Raw genomic sequence first — 12,570 nt, 5'->3', positions numbered from 1 at the left:
TGATGACGTCACGCTTTGGCTCGTTTCTGACTGGTGTTTCAGTCTAAATGGCCGATTAGAGAATTTTGCACTCTTATTGAAAATATGAATAATCCTAATGTTTGAATTAACATATAATTATGTTTCTTTGACACCTCTACGAGTACTTCCATGATTATTTGTTACTGTCATCATGTCAATTACAATATTCAGAATATACTGTAATGATTGTTTACTCAATCTTGAGATAGATGTCGTTACGGGTCTTAGAGATCACTAGTTTTGCGCATTGATTCACGTCAGTTGGTGATTCTTACAAAATGAGGGTGGCGAGAGAAAAGATCCGGTCCGGCGAGTGAATGTCACTGTGTCCGCGGATAAAATTGCAATGAAATAATTCAGTTTTTAGTGCAATTTGGTTGTAAACTAATTGAATTTTGGTTCAGTAATTGCTAAAATAAGTGCACAATCGTTATCCTGACAGGGGGTAAGTGTTTTTGCCTGCAATTGTTATAGTATGTGAATGCAATTCGCTCGAGATAAATGTAACTTGTATTCACATACTGTCATTATGTTGTTCACAGCCTTTGAGGAACGCCCCTTATGCACACGGTGATTAAACGTGTATCAAATATAATAATCAAGACCAGAAAATTAAATGAGGGGCTGACGAGACGTTCGTTCATAAGAACACTAGATTCGCCGCTGTCAAAACGGGCTGTTGGTTCGGCGGTTCAGATGTCTGGTCGAAATATTAAGCGCTATTTTTGTCTTGGGTTCGATCCTCAGCACACAAGGACTTTTTGTTTTTGTTTTCTTTAATTTTTTTTTATCTTGTTTTGTTTGCTACCCGTTACAGACCTTTAAGTTTTAATTTAAGTTATCCAGTTATTTCTATTTTTGATTTATGTTTTAATTGTTTTTTTAGATTGTATACAAATGCTGGCTAAACGACCTAATTGGAGATCCTAATTTTGATTTGGCCAGTTCTTTTAATTTTTGCTTTCGCTGTGCTAGATTACTTTCCGCACTACTTAAACCATTGTTTAATTGTTGTAAAATATATATATAAATATTTGCATGTGGAAGCTTAAATCTTATTTATCTCTTTTGGTTAAGAACCTGACTCATTACAATAATCGCAGTTGTTTATGCCCTGAAAGTGCCTTATCTGATCCACTTGGGTAAAGTCGGTAAAGGTCTGATGATTCCTATTCTATCGAGTCTATTTTATCGATAATCCTAAAGTAAAAACACCGCGCCCCCTCCCTACGGCTGGTCATTTCAGTAATGGCGTGTCGGACAGCGCATGCGAATGCAACAACGCGGAGAGGGTGCGCGCGCGCAAGGGCAGTCTCGTGCCCTTCGCGCGGTCACCTTGCGCGCAGGTACATGCGCTCTATTGTCCGCAACCTGACACCCGGCACACCACCAAACCTTCATCCTGTTGTAAACTTTCCAGGAATGTGATAAAGTTTAATTTTGATTAGCTGTGGTGTTTCGGTTTACGATACGTTATTCTAACGAGTTCCAATTTCGAGTTTGAATTTTTAAAACCAATTGCATTTTATAGGTGAGCGTGACAGGATAATTTAAGAAAGGAAGAGTGGTTTTTTGCTCGTCTCGAGCGCATGCGAACGTTTTTTACTAGCATTGAGATTTTTTGCAGCGCTTTGTTTAGAGTAATTATTTAGATACGTTTAGAGTACTGTAATAACACTTTGGTTTTAATACCTGTTTCTGGTATAATTACGTCGATAGCCGTTAGTCGAATTAAGTTTTTGTTTATCAATATAATTGAGTTGTATTTTTCTGAGGGATCGTTCCGGGGTTAATAAATATGGATGCAAGATTGTGGGATGCGACATTTTCCTGTCCGAGCCTTTCGCTTTTCTTCGGCGAAACGGCATTTTGCTAGAGTTCGTGTCGTGAGTCATAAAATGAGTAATAGCGGTACGTTTTAGTACCTTGTCGCGTTAAAATTGCTTTTATAAGAAAGTGACCATTCGGGTAATGCGTAATGGAGTACATACGGCTATCCAAAAAAAAATCGATGACTTTGATATTAATATATTTTTCTTGTTATGTTTTATCATTAGAGTTTATTATGCAAGACCATTTTGATCATCTGAAGCATCTACTATCATTGAGTCATCAATATATTATATTTTAAATACATATTTATTTATAATTTCATCTTGCTTTCTAACTAGTACTTATGTATACAAATTGGCTGATACATTTTCTACCAAAATTGCATCGCTTGTATATGAATGACTTTAGCTGATATGACACAGAAGAAACCGGAGTAGTTGAAATAGAGGTAGGTACAAATATGTTGGCATAATTTGAGTTTTAAAAACCTTATGTTTAAAAAAATTTAACAGTTAAGCTGTAGTTTCTGTAGTTGCTAGACTTGTGGCTTGTGTAGTTACACCAAGATATGTGTATTAAGACCTACTTACACATTGATTAGTGATTAGTGCGAGTACATATATTTGCCAGCAAATGGTTGAATTCGTATAGAAAGTTAATATTTTTTAGATTAATTTGTCATTTGTAGCTTTTTATTAAAGAGAGAGTTGATTGTTTACTAAAAGTGACAGAATGATATAAATATTTATTTTCATATAAATGTCCCTTGCGTGTTAAAAACAGTTTTTACCTGTTAAATAATGTCCCTAATATTGTCTAGGAGAGAATGACACGCTCTTTTGCCATGCACTTATTTAGTGTGTGTCTAAATTTAAGAAAAAAGTTCTCCATTATTTTATTTTTCATTTAATGATTTACAGAAATACCCTCCGACATTATTTTCTGATACAAATCCTTATTCATATTTTAATCTATTTTTTTAATTTTTACAAGCATGTATCTTACATATTACACATACTTAGGTGCATATACTGTGACATTAAACAATCGCGGTTACGGGCGTATTTTTATGTCCAAAAAAAACAAATAACTGGTTCATTTAGATACTCGTTGGTTATAAGGAGCGCGCCATTTTACCACAGACAATATTATTTTTGTGAAATAAAAGACAATTAAAGCAGGAGAGTCGTTTGTTTCACAGGAATCCTCGCCCACATTGACGCTTATATCGTCGAAGGTAAGTGGCATAGTGTCGCCGTCACAGATTTAGAGTAAATATATATACGTTTACAGTCAATATTCATAATGTTATATAGTCGGGTCACGTTAACGTCTATATTTAGATGAAATAATAATATAATAATGAAATTTGCAATCATGGAATTTCAAAAACGAAAACTGATGAAGATTCTATATACCTACAGCTAGATTTAGTTCCCGCGGAGAAAATATTATCCTAGTTTTGACGCAGATAGCAAAAAAATCCTCGATAAATATTAACAATGTCACGCTACATAGTCGAGAAGATTTAACGAAAAATAGTCATTCATCTAGAGTCAGTCCAAGCTAAGTTGGCAGTGATTTTGATAGCCCAGCCTGTGCAAGTGTTATATAAACGTCATAATTTTATAGAAGTTTGACGTTTAAAATAACACTTGTACTGTCTGGGCTGTGAAGATCGCTGCCAACTTATCTTCGTCTGACTCTAGCCTAATATCTACTTGTACATTCTGTTAAATCAACAACTTTAATTTTATTTTACGTTGTCTAAATACGCCTTTTATCGATAATAAATAAGAAAAAGTATTTACTGTAACTTTATGGTCACGCCATCATCAGATCATTCCATCGCTTTTCCTGTGAAACAAATATCCTGCGCAATGGTTTCTTTTTTGCATTTGCACCAATTATCAGATATTATAATTGTAAGCATTATTTATTTATAAGTATTTCTTAAATAACCTACCAATCTACCGAAGAAGTTTTGTCCGATGTTTCTTTTGATTGAAAGTATTTTCAAAAACTACACGGTAAGGTCTTCAATACTTTAAAATACCTAATTATACGTTTAAAAAAATAATGCAATCGAAAAAAAAAAATTCGACATTTATTTATTGAATCAAGTTATCATAACATAACAGCTTACGCCAAAGCGTTACGTAGATTCAGACATAGAACGCACGGGGGATTTTTTTTTCGGAATTCCGGAATATAGGTACTAGCGTATAATAAAAAAAGCGGCCAAGTGCGAGTCGGACTCGCCCATGAAGGGTTCCGTACATTACATTACAATATCATTTTTAAAGACCTATCCATAGATACCCCACACGTATGGGTTTGATGAAAAAAGATTTTTTTGAGTTTCAGTTCTAAGTATGGGGAACCCCCAAAATTTATTGTTTTTTTTTCTATTTTTGTGTAAAAATCCTAATGCGGTTCATAGAATACATCTACTTACCAAGTTTGAACAGTATAGCTCTTATAGTTTCGGAAAAAAGTGGCGGTGACATAATCGGACAGACAGACGGACATGACGAATCTATAAGGGTTCCGTTTTTTGCCATTTGGCTACGGAACCCTAATAAGTCAAGTAGGATTGTTGTATTTACCTTATGTTGGCTTATTCTTAAAGGCACTTAATTAATACCTATTATGTATAGTTTTGCTTAATGCTAACGAAATCATCGTTCAATTGCCCTCCTTTACTTTTCTCATAACATTAATGTATTTATTAACACTTTTATCGCATTTACCGAATATATTAACCCAGGGATATATTGGTGCGATGTCGCCGTATATATCAGGCGAAGTTTCAAGAACTTGTACGACTCTGCCTGATATTTGTCCCTTAGTGCATCCCTGGCTATTTGTCCATTTATATGTGTAACATTATTTATCTGAATGTGAATTGTTTATGCATGCTTCTGCCATTAATTTGACGCTATATTTGGATCTATGGATGTTAAGACAGGCGCGACATGTCCAAATGACACGTTACACGAACTATTTCCAGCACAACGGCACTTACAGCCATCCCTTCTAGTTTGGAAATGTTTATTAAGTAGCAGAATACGGTCTTTTTAAATCTTATCTTAATACAATTTCGCTTTCAGTGCATCTCACCCGTGCTTTTACATATGTTGGTGTAAGCGAGATGTAATTCTTGACTGTGGCGAGTATATACAGGATGACCTTAGCCATTGGACAAACCCTGAAATCCCACGTAGGGTTACTTCTCAGGAATGCTCTGACGTTAATATTTTTTTAATTAGAACAAAAGATTAAAAAAATAAATTTCTCGAACAAAAGTTATTTGCAATAATCGACAACAAAAAGAAACACACCGTGTTAATTTTTGGCAGTGTTTTTGACAATTTGTTCGAAATATTTGATAATGATGAATTTTTCAAAAGTCAGAAGCTTGTTAGTGTCATAAATAAAAAAGATAATCAAAAAGGTCTAAGAAGGTTCCATACTATTCTTTGAGAATATATTACCTTAGGAGCTACTAACAGATACAGGCAGGCCAAAGTAAAAAATGGTAATTTGTTAATTTCTCCGAAACCGCTACACCGGTTGTTATGATATTTTGTACACTGGTTCTAAATACCCTAATGCATATGTACATTTCCGCTTTGTCCAATGGCTAGGAACACACTGTATATGAACTCCATAAGTCGGCCCCGTAAAAACGTTCTAAAATATGTACATATCATGAAACCATGCTAATAAAGTTTCACGCGGACTTAGTTGCCAGAAATTGCTAGTTTTAAAAACCTTTCTCGATGCTTTGTATGGTATACTTTATAAATAACATAAACACGGACAAAACACTAGACCCTACTCTTTTTAGTGTTTTGTTCCTGCCGGTAAGTAAGGTTGCCAGAGCTCAACGAGGGTGCGGAGTGTTAGTGTCGGCAACGCGCATCTAACACCTCTGGAGTTTGAGGCGTCCATAGGCTACGGAGACTGTTTACCCTCAGGCGGGCCGTATTATTTGCCAGCGATGTAGTATAAAAACATACGGAAATAGTTTAGCAAACAGGAACCCGAGTTTATGTCAAAAACTTAATTTTTGATACTAAGCTTTTATGGCTTACTGTTTTTCTTTCAACAGGCAACTAATACTTATCGAGTATGTTCTAACGAACTCAAAGAAAATTAGATTGCGTTATTTTATCACAAAGTTCATATGGCCACCTTCTGTGTCAATCATCAGGTCAGCTCCATGGTACCATAATTATTGCATTATCACTCAACTTATCTACATAATGTAAAATGTTTCAGCTTAATCGAATACTGGGAAGTTTGGCCTAGTTTTAGATTCCAAGATAAGACCTGAACATTTATATACATTCACATGTTAAATAAAAGCTTGTGTTTACAAGATTTTATTTAACCCCAGTGCTAAAACATGAAGTCATAATTTGAAGAGTTATTTAGTGAGGTCAAGTACGTTCAATTTTGACACGTACCATTTATTTGTAACTGTTCACTATAAACTACAACCAGCTATAACTAACTTAATATAAGACAAAGTAATCAGACTAGTTTCCGAACTTTACTGTTATTTATGTATACATACGTCCACGTATATACCTTTATTGGCCACTTTACATACATTATGTATCGTCTAATTTACGAGTAAGTTAATGGTCGTGATACGAATGTAATTAAACTTAGCTTCAGATTTGATATGAATTTAGATTAATGTTAGGATTTGCACGCAATCCTGCGATAAATAGGCGATTATGTATGCATTTTATGATTGCCTAATGAAGACCGGTCACTCCTACTTTTATACAATTTTGATCATTCTAAAGTACCTTTTTAACATACTAAATATAATCTCTGACGAATTCTAAACACTAACATATATGCATATTTAAACAAAAATAAAAATCTGTTGAAGTAGCCAGCTAGTCCAAAACTATAGTAAATCGTTATTAATCTTGCCTGTCGTCCATCAGGTACGATTTTATTGATTTCATATGACTACTGAAAGAATAGTTGTATCTGTCTAATAGTTGTGTCTGACTTTGGCATAATTCTAAAGACAAATCTACTTAAGACTAAGACAATTACAAGGTTTTTATAGTTCGTGTCATCCACGATGACGTGCAGATCTGTCATATCTAACCTTTAATAACATGACAATAGTAGTCAAGGCACGCGTCGTCATGAATGACACGATCTTTAATAGTGATCGCACATTCGAGAAAAATTAAAATAACTATTTCCAGAAATGCGCACTTTTACAATGTATATTTTAGACGTAACATTGAATCCTATATTATTTTAGAAATTACAATCAGTAATGTTATTTGTTTGATGGTGTATGGTGATGTCATCGGTAATCTTTATAGAGTGGGTAAAACAACAATTAAAATAAATTAGCCAATAACCGATTGTCGCGACTCGTTCTTGGCGGAAGAAAGATGGCGACGGAACGTTAACATTCCAAATTGTCGGTCGTCTCCATAATGTGCAGGTATCTTCTATTTCAAGTTACGGTAAAAAATAATGTACAGAGACAAACATCGTCAGGGTTCCGCGGCCGTTGGTCTGAGGGAACCTTAACCTTCCATATTATGTGTAGTGGTCAAAAATCGTGGGACCAAATACGTGATACACAAATGTAAACGTTTGTTAAACTTATTAACAATATGCCACAGCAAAAAAATGTAAACGTATTTTTAGGCTAACTGTATGTAGGTATTTTCTTCTGTAAAATCAATAACGAATGTCCTCAATTGTTACTGAAAACAATAGTACATTACCACATATTATGCTAACGGCCCGATTCTAACTTTAAGATACGTCAAATATTAGGTCTAGATACGATATGAATCGTATATGTCAGTGTCAAAAGTGACGTCTTTCTTTGAAGTAACGTCACTTTTAACAAAGACCTATCTGATCTTAAAGTTCGAATCGGGCCGTAATTAAATAACCAATTCTTTAAATGACTCCTTAGAATTGATGGGTACTTTGAACATAAAAGTTCGGTTTCTGAGCCATTATTTTCAGAACGCAACCCTAACCAGTTTACGTGTACGGAACCATCAGTATAAAAGCGGTAGTCGCATCCACCTGACCACAGTAGACGTCTCCGGTCTCGATAATTTATTTTAATTAAACAGGTTGCTTACGATGTCGGACGGCGCGGCGTGTGCGTGGGCGGTGGCTTATGGGTACTTACATCATTAGGCAGCTCATTAAACAATTGCTTCATTCCTTAATTCATGCGGATTTTGTTCAAAAAAAAATGACTTTATTTTAGTCGGACCACGCTAAGTTTTCATGTCAAGTGTTACGTCAAGTATGGAGTTATACATTTTACCAAGTTTGTACATTGTTAGCATATTCAGAGTCAACTTAACGCAGTGTTGAACAACACATCATGCTTCTATTCTTTATTATTTATTATATTATTCTACCTCATATCAATTTTTAACTCTAAGTAGCGTTAATATGAAAAATAATACCTATCTGATCTGATTCATCGATCACTGATACCAGATACATGGCAGTTACTTGAAATAAAAATTAATGCATAAGCGTTGCAGCTTATTAAAAATATTCATCCGCCAACAGAGAAAATTAATAACTATTCCAGAAATAAGATATAATTTGGTTTTCCTCTTATTCATGAGCTGAAGGAAAAATGCCCAGCTGTCTGAAAATAGGCAAACTGGTGGGAAGTGAAATAACTTGACTACCTACCTTATCTGAAATACACAAAATGATAAAACAAGCCATTCGAATTAAGAACTTTTTCCCATTTAAATTACTGACATTTTAGCACTCTTATAAACATGTGAATTATTTACATTTAAATATATATACTATAAATAAGAGTTTAGGCCACACACGGAATAAGAAGAGTAATAAAAAACAAAGGCGTGAAGCCGGTGCGCGCGATGACTCGTTCACTTAAAATGTTAATAAGAAACTTCTGTTCTAGTCTTCTTGTACATATATTGATTATATCTTTGTATTTGTATACTTATTTAATTAAAAGTGAGTTTATTGATATAGTATAGTGATATTAATTAAACTTTATCGAGTAACCGTTTTATTGTCGCTAAGGAGGTGTATTCTGATTATAATAACAGGTTATGAATTCGATCTGAATTTGTTGCGGAAATAAAAATATGATGTAAAATTTAACATTAAAGGTACAGTTTTTTGTTTTCAATAATTTTACCTATAACTGGAAGCGTATTCTGTTTGTCATTAACTGGATCTGAATATGTTACAATTATGATTGAAAAAATATCACTTACAACACTAGCAGATTATATCCATAATGAATCCAGATCTAATTCATAACGTGTTATTACAAACAGAATACGCTTCAAGTTATAGGTAAAATTAATGAAAACAAAAAACTGTACCTCTTATGTTACATTTTACATCATACGTTTATTTCCGTAACAAATTCAGATCGAATTCATAACCTGGTATTACAAACAGAATGCGGTTCAAGTTTTAGAAGTAAAACTTCTTAAAACCCTACATGCCATGCATGCTGCATGCTGCTGCATGTATTTTCTTAATAGCCTACATTCTTGTAATAGAATGAGTTAGGTACATATATAACATAATACGTAGTATAACTAACATAGGTTAATTATAATAGTAAAAAGCTACTAAGACAATATGGAAAAAAATCCGAAATAAATTACTATTTAATTTAATTTTAATTAAAAAAATCCTTTGTCTTGTTTTTAATTTCTCTCCTGTAACGAATTATGCGTAATCATAACTTTCTTTCAACCTATATGTTCATAAAATTGAATTAAAACCAAATTCTGCAAAGTGTGTAATTGAAGATACAGCTTGATTAAGTTAATTAATGATCTTCATGTCGAGCATGACCCGTAATGAAGGTCTAACTGCATTTGACCACAAATATTCATAAAAATACCAAATGAATTACTCACCCTGATGAGTAACCAGCTTGAGATGAACATACATGTGCAAGTACACCGCGAGTAAGTGGCATCTTTAATGTAAATGTCTTAAGTTGCCAGGCTGTTGGGGCTTATAAGATATTTCAGACATTTTATAAATCTTCGGACAAACACAAGATTATCAAGATCATATTCTTGGAAAAATAATGTTTAATGGCTTAAAGACCAATTCAATTTAGGAAAATAAAGATGAGTAATATATAGTAAGACCAAATCACGCCGTTAGGTATTTAAAAAGTGTGGAGTTTTATTCATTTTGGACGCCTGGTTTGGCCTAGTAGGTAGTGACCCTGCCTACGAAGCTGATGGTCCCGGGTTCAAATCCTGGTAAGGGCATTTATTCGTGTGATGAGCATGGATATTTGTTCCTGAGTCATGGGTGTTTTCTATGTATTTAAGTATTTATATATTATATATATCGTTGTTTAATTATCTTCAACACAAGCCTTATTGAGCTTACTGTGGGACTTTTATTTTATTTTATTTTGGGTGGCCCTAATCTGTACAATACGAGTACATTAGTACCTACATATTGAGTAATACATAATAACATTCTTATAAAATCATTGTATACGTATATTTATACATACATTTCAGTAGTGTTTATATATAATGGCGCGTGCGAGTTGTTTTCGTTCGCGCCGGATACACCGCGAGCCACTCCGGCGCATGCCGCCGCGAGCACCTACAAACATATAGAGCTGCCAGTTTTTGTTTTTGCTGCGTTTGCGTGACAGTGGTGATGCGACGCTTGGTGGTTATGAGCAGACATAGAAGTTTTTCTGGCAAAAACGAGTGCTTGAGAAAATGAAACATCGACAAATAATAACATCGATAAGTCAGTCATAGATTAATAATTAAAAGATGTAAATTCTACTTGCTGTAATTTACCGGGAAAATTCTCAAGAATGCAAATCAATTACAAATCCGAAAATAATTTCTTTATTGCATATTTAAAAATAAAAACCGGGCAAGTGCGAGTCGGACTCGCGCACGAAGGGTTCCGTACAGAAATACATCATCTGTGAAAATTTCAACTGTCTAGCGGTTCACGGTTCATGAGATACAGCCTGGTGACAGACGGAGGGACGGACGGACGGACAGCGAAGTCTCTGTAATAGGGTCCCGTTTGACCCTTTGGGTACGGAACCCTAAAAACGTAAACTGTAGAATACAGTGTCAAAAAATAAGAAAACTACCAATGGGTTATCTTTTTATACAATGTTAAAAATATCTATAACGTTAAGGTAACATCGATAATAGACATGACGATATTTGATTTTGTCAATCACTTTATTTTGCCACAAAAAATTCTATGTCTGGTTATGACTTATCTGAGTTATGAGACATGAGTTATTTCGCAGTTGGTAGATCTCATAATATGTAATATTGCGAAACTGCTTAAGTTCTGTTACCTAGTGATCAAAGTGTGCAAGATTCATATTTTGAGAAAGTTCTGCGGTAAAGATAACAATAATGGCTCACCTGTTTTAGTTTGCATTGGGCGCTAAAGTTTATGGCCGTATAAAAAATATGTTTTTTTGAACTGGATTTCGGTAATGCCGCACCATCATCATAAACTTCGCTCTTGTCTATGACACGACACAACGTTCACTTTCTTCTTCGCTTGGTCCATTCTTATTGACTTCCCTCTCTTCAACTTTCTCTCGTATGATAGTCAAAATCACATAAACTTTAGGATTCAGAGTTCAGGAATTAGCTTTTAAAAAGTAAATATTGCCGCTTCTGCTCACTTCCTAAGTCTATGCAGGAGTCACACAGCCAGTAAGTGAACTCACGAAGTGTCTCTGCAGTAGAAATAGCCGTAGACGAGAGGGGGAGGAAAGGGGAGGGGATACGCTTCCGCCGCGACGCACGTGGCATCGCGGTTTTTTTTCTTGCAACACTTGCTTTCAAAATGTCGTAACTTTCATACATTTGTAGAGTGGTTGAGATGTTTTGGTATGAAGTGGTGATAGTATGTGAGTGAATTTTGGATGCGACACGTGTTTATGGGGATGTAGAGGAAATGTAGGTAGTGGAGATCATTTGATTAGGTATCAAGGTTGTAAAGAGGTAATTTAATAAATGTTTATTTTCTTCCTGGCTCTTCATTTTTGCAGGGGGGGTCATCGTGATATATTATAATTTATATATTGTAGTTGACAAAGTATTATTTGAAACCTGTATATGATTAAATGAACAGACTAAGTACGCGATTGTTTACTTCAAGTCAGAACGCTGGACATTCCTCGGCTTTAATCTTTATAAACTGTGCGCATTGCTCGAGCATTTCTCTAGTATGTGGAAAGAGACAACCGAAATAATACTGAGCGTGTGGGTGGATGCACTCGGGGCGTTCGGGATCCGTGTGTGTTGGATGTGGCATTAATGTCGCCAGAAGGAAGGTATAATCTATTCAGACGTATTGCAAATTTCACTAGGTATGTGGAAAAAGACAACCGAAATAATACTAAGCGTGTGGGTGGATACACTCTTGGGGTTTGAGATGTACGCGCGTGTAGATGTGGCATAATGTCCCGTTCACATCTAATCCAGTCCAGTGAAATCCAGCTCTGGAATGTTATTGGAATAATGTAAACTGCCACTGGAATATACTTATTCCAGTAAACATTCCAGTGCAGAGACTGGATTGACGGTATACTTATTGATTCCAGCTCGCCCAATCTACCGTCACTGGATTAGTGTAGACAGCCAACAATGAACACGTGTTGTT

General features: G+C 34.9%; 1 protein-coding gene across 15 annotated transcripts in view; it reads left to right on the top strand.

Moving 5' to 3' along the window:
* The window catches only part of LOC133518170 (voltage-dependent L-type calcium channel subunit beta-2), a 202,063-nt gene that overhangs the window by 92,779 nt on the left and 96,714 nt on the right, over positions 1 to 12,570 (top strand). For 12 of the 15 annotated variants that reach the window (XM_061851786.1, XM_061851785.1, XM_061851797.1 and 9 more), the window contains one exon: positions 3,056 to 3,091. The exons of the other annotated variants lie outside the window; for them this stretch is intronic. In XM_061851786.1, the coding sequence (XP_061707770.1) occupies positions 3,056 to 3,091 (36 nt within the window). The remainder of the gene's footprint in view (positions 1 to 3,055; positions 3,092 to 12,570) is intronic. 15 annotated transcript variants of the gene reach the window in all.

This window comes from Cydia pomonella, chromosome 5, assembly GCF_033807575.1.
Source record: "Cydia pomonella isolate Wapato2018A chromosome 5, ilCydPomo1, whole genome shotgun sequence".
Classification (NCBI taxonomy): Eukaryota; Metazoa; Arthropoda; class Insecta; order Lepidoptera; family Tortricidae; genus Cydia; species Cydia pomonella.
Note: the sequence above shows the minus strand (reverse complement) of the source record. Positions and strands in the feature narration are given on the sequence as shown.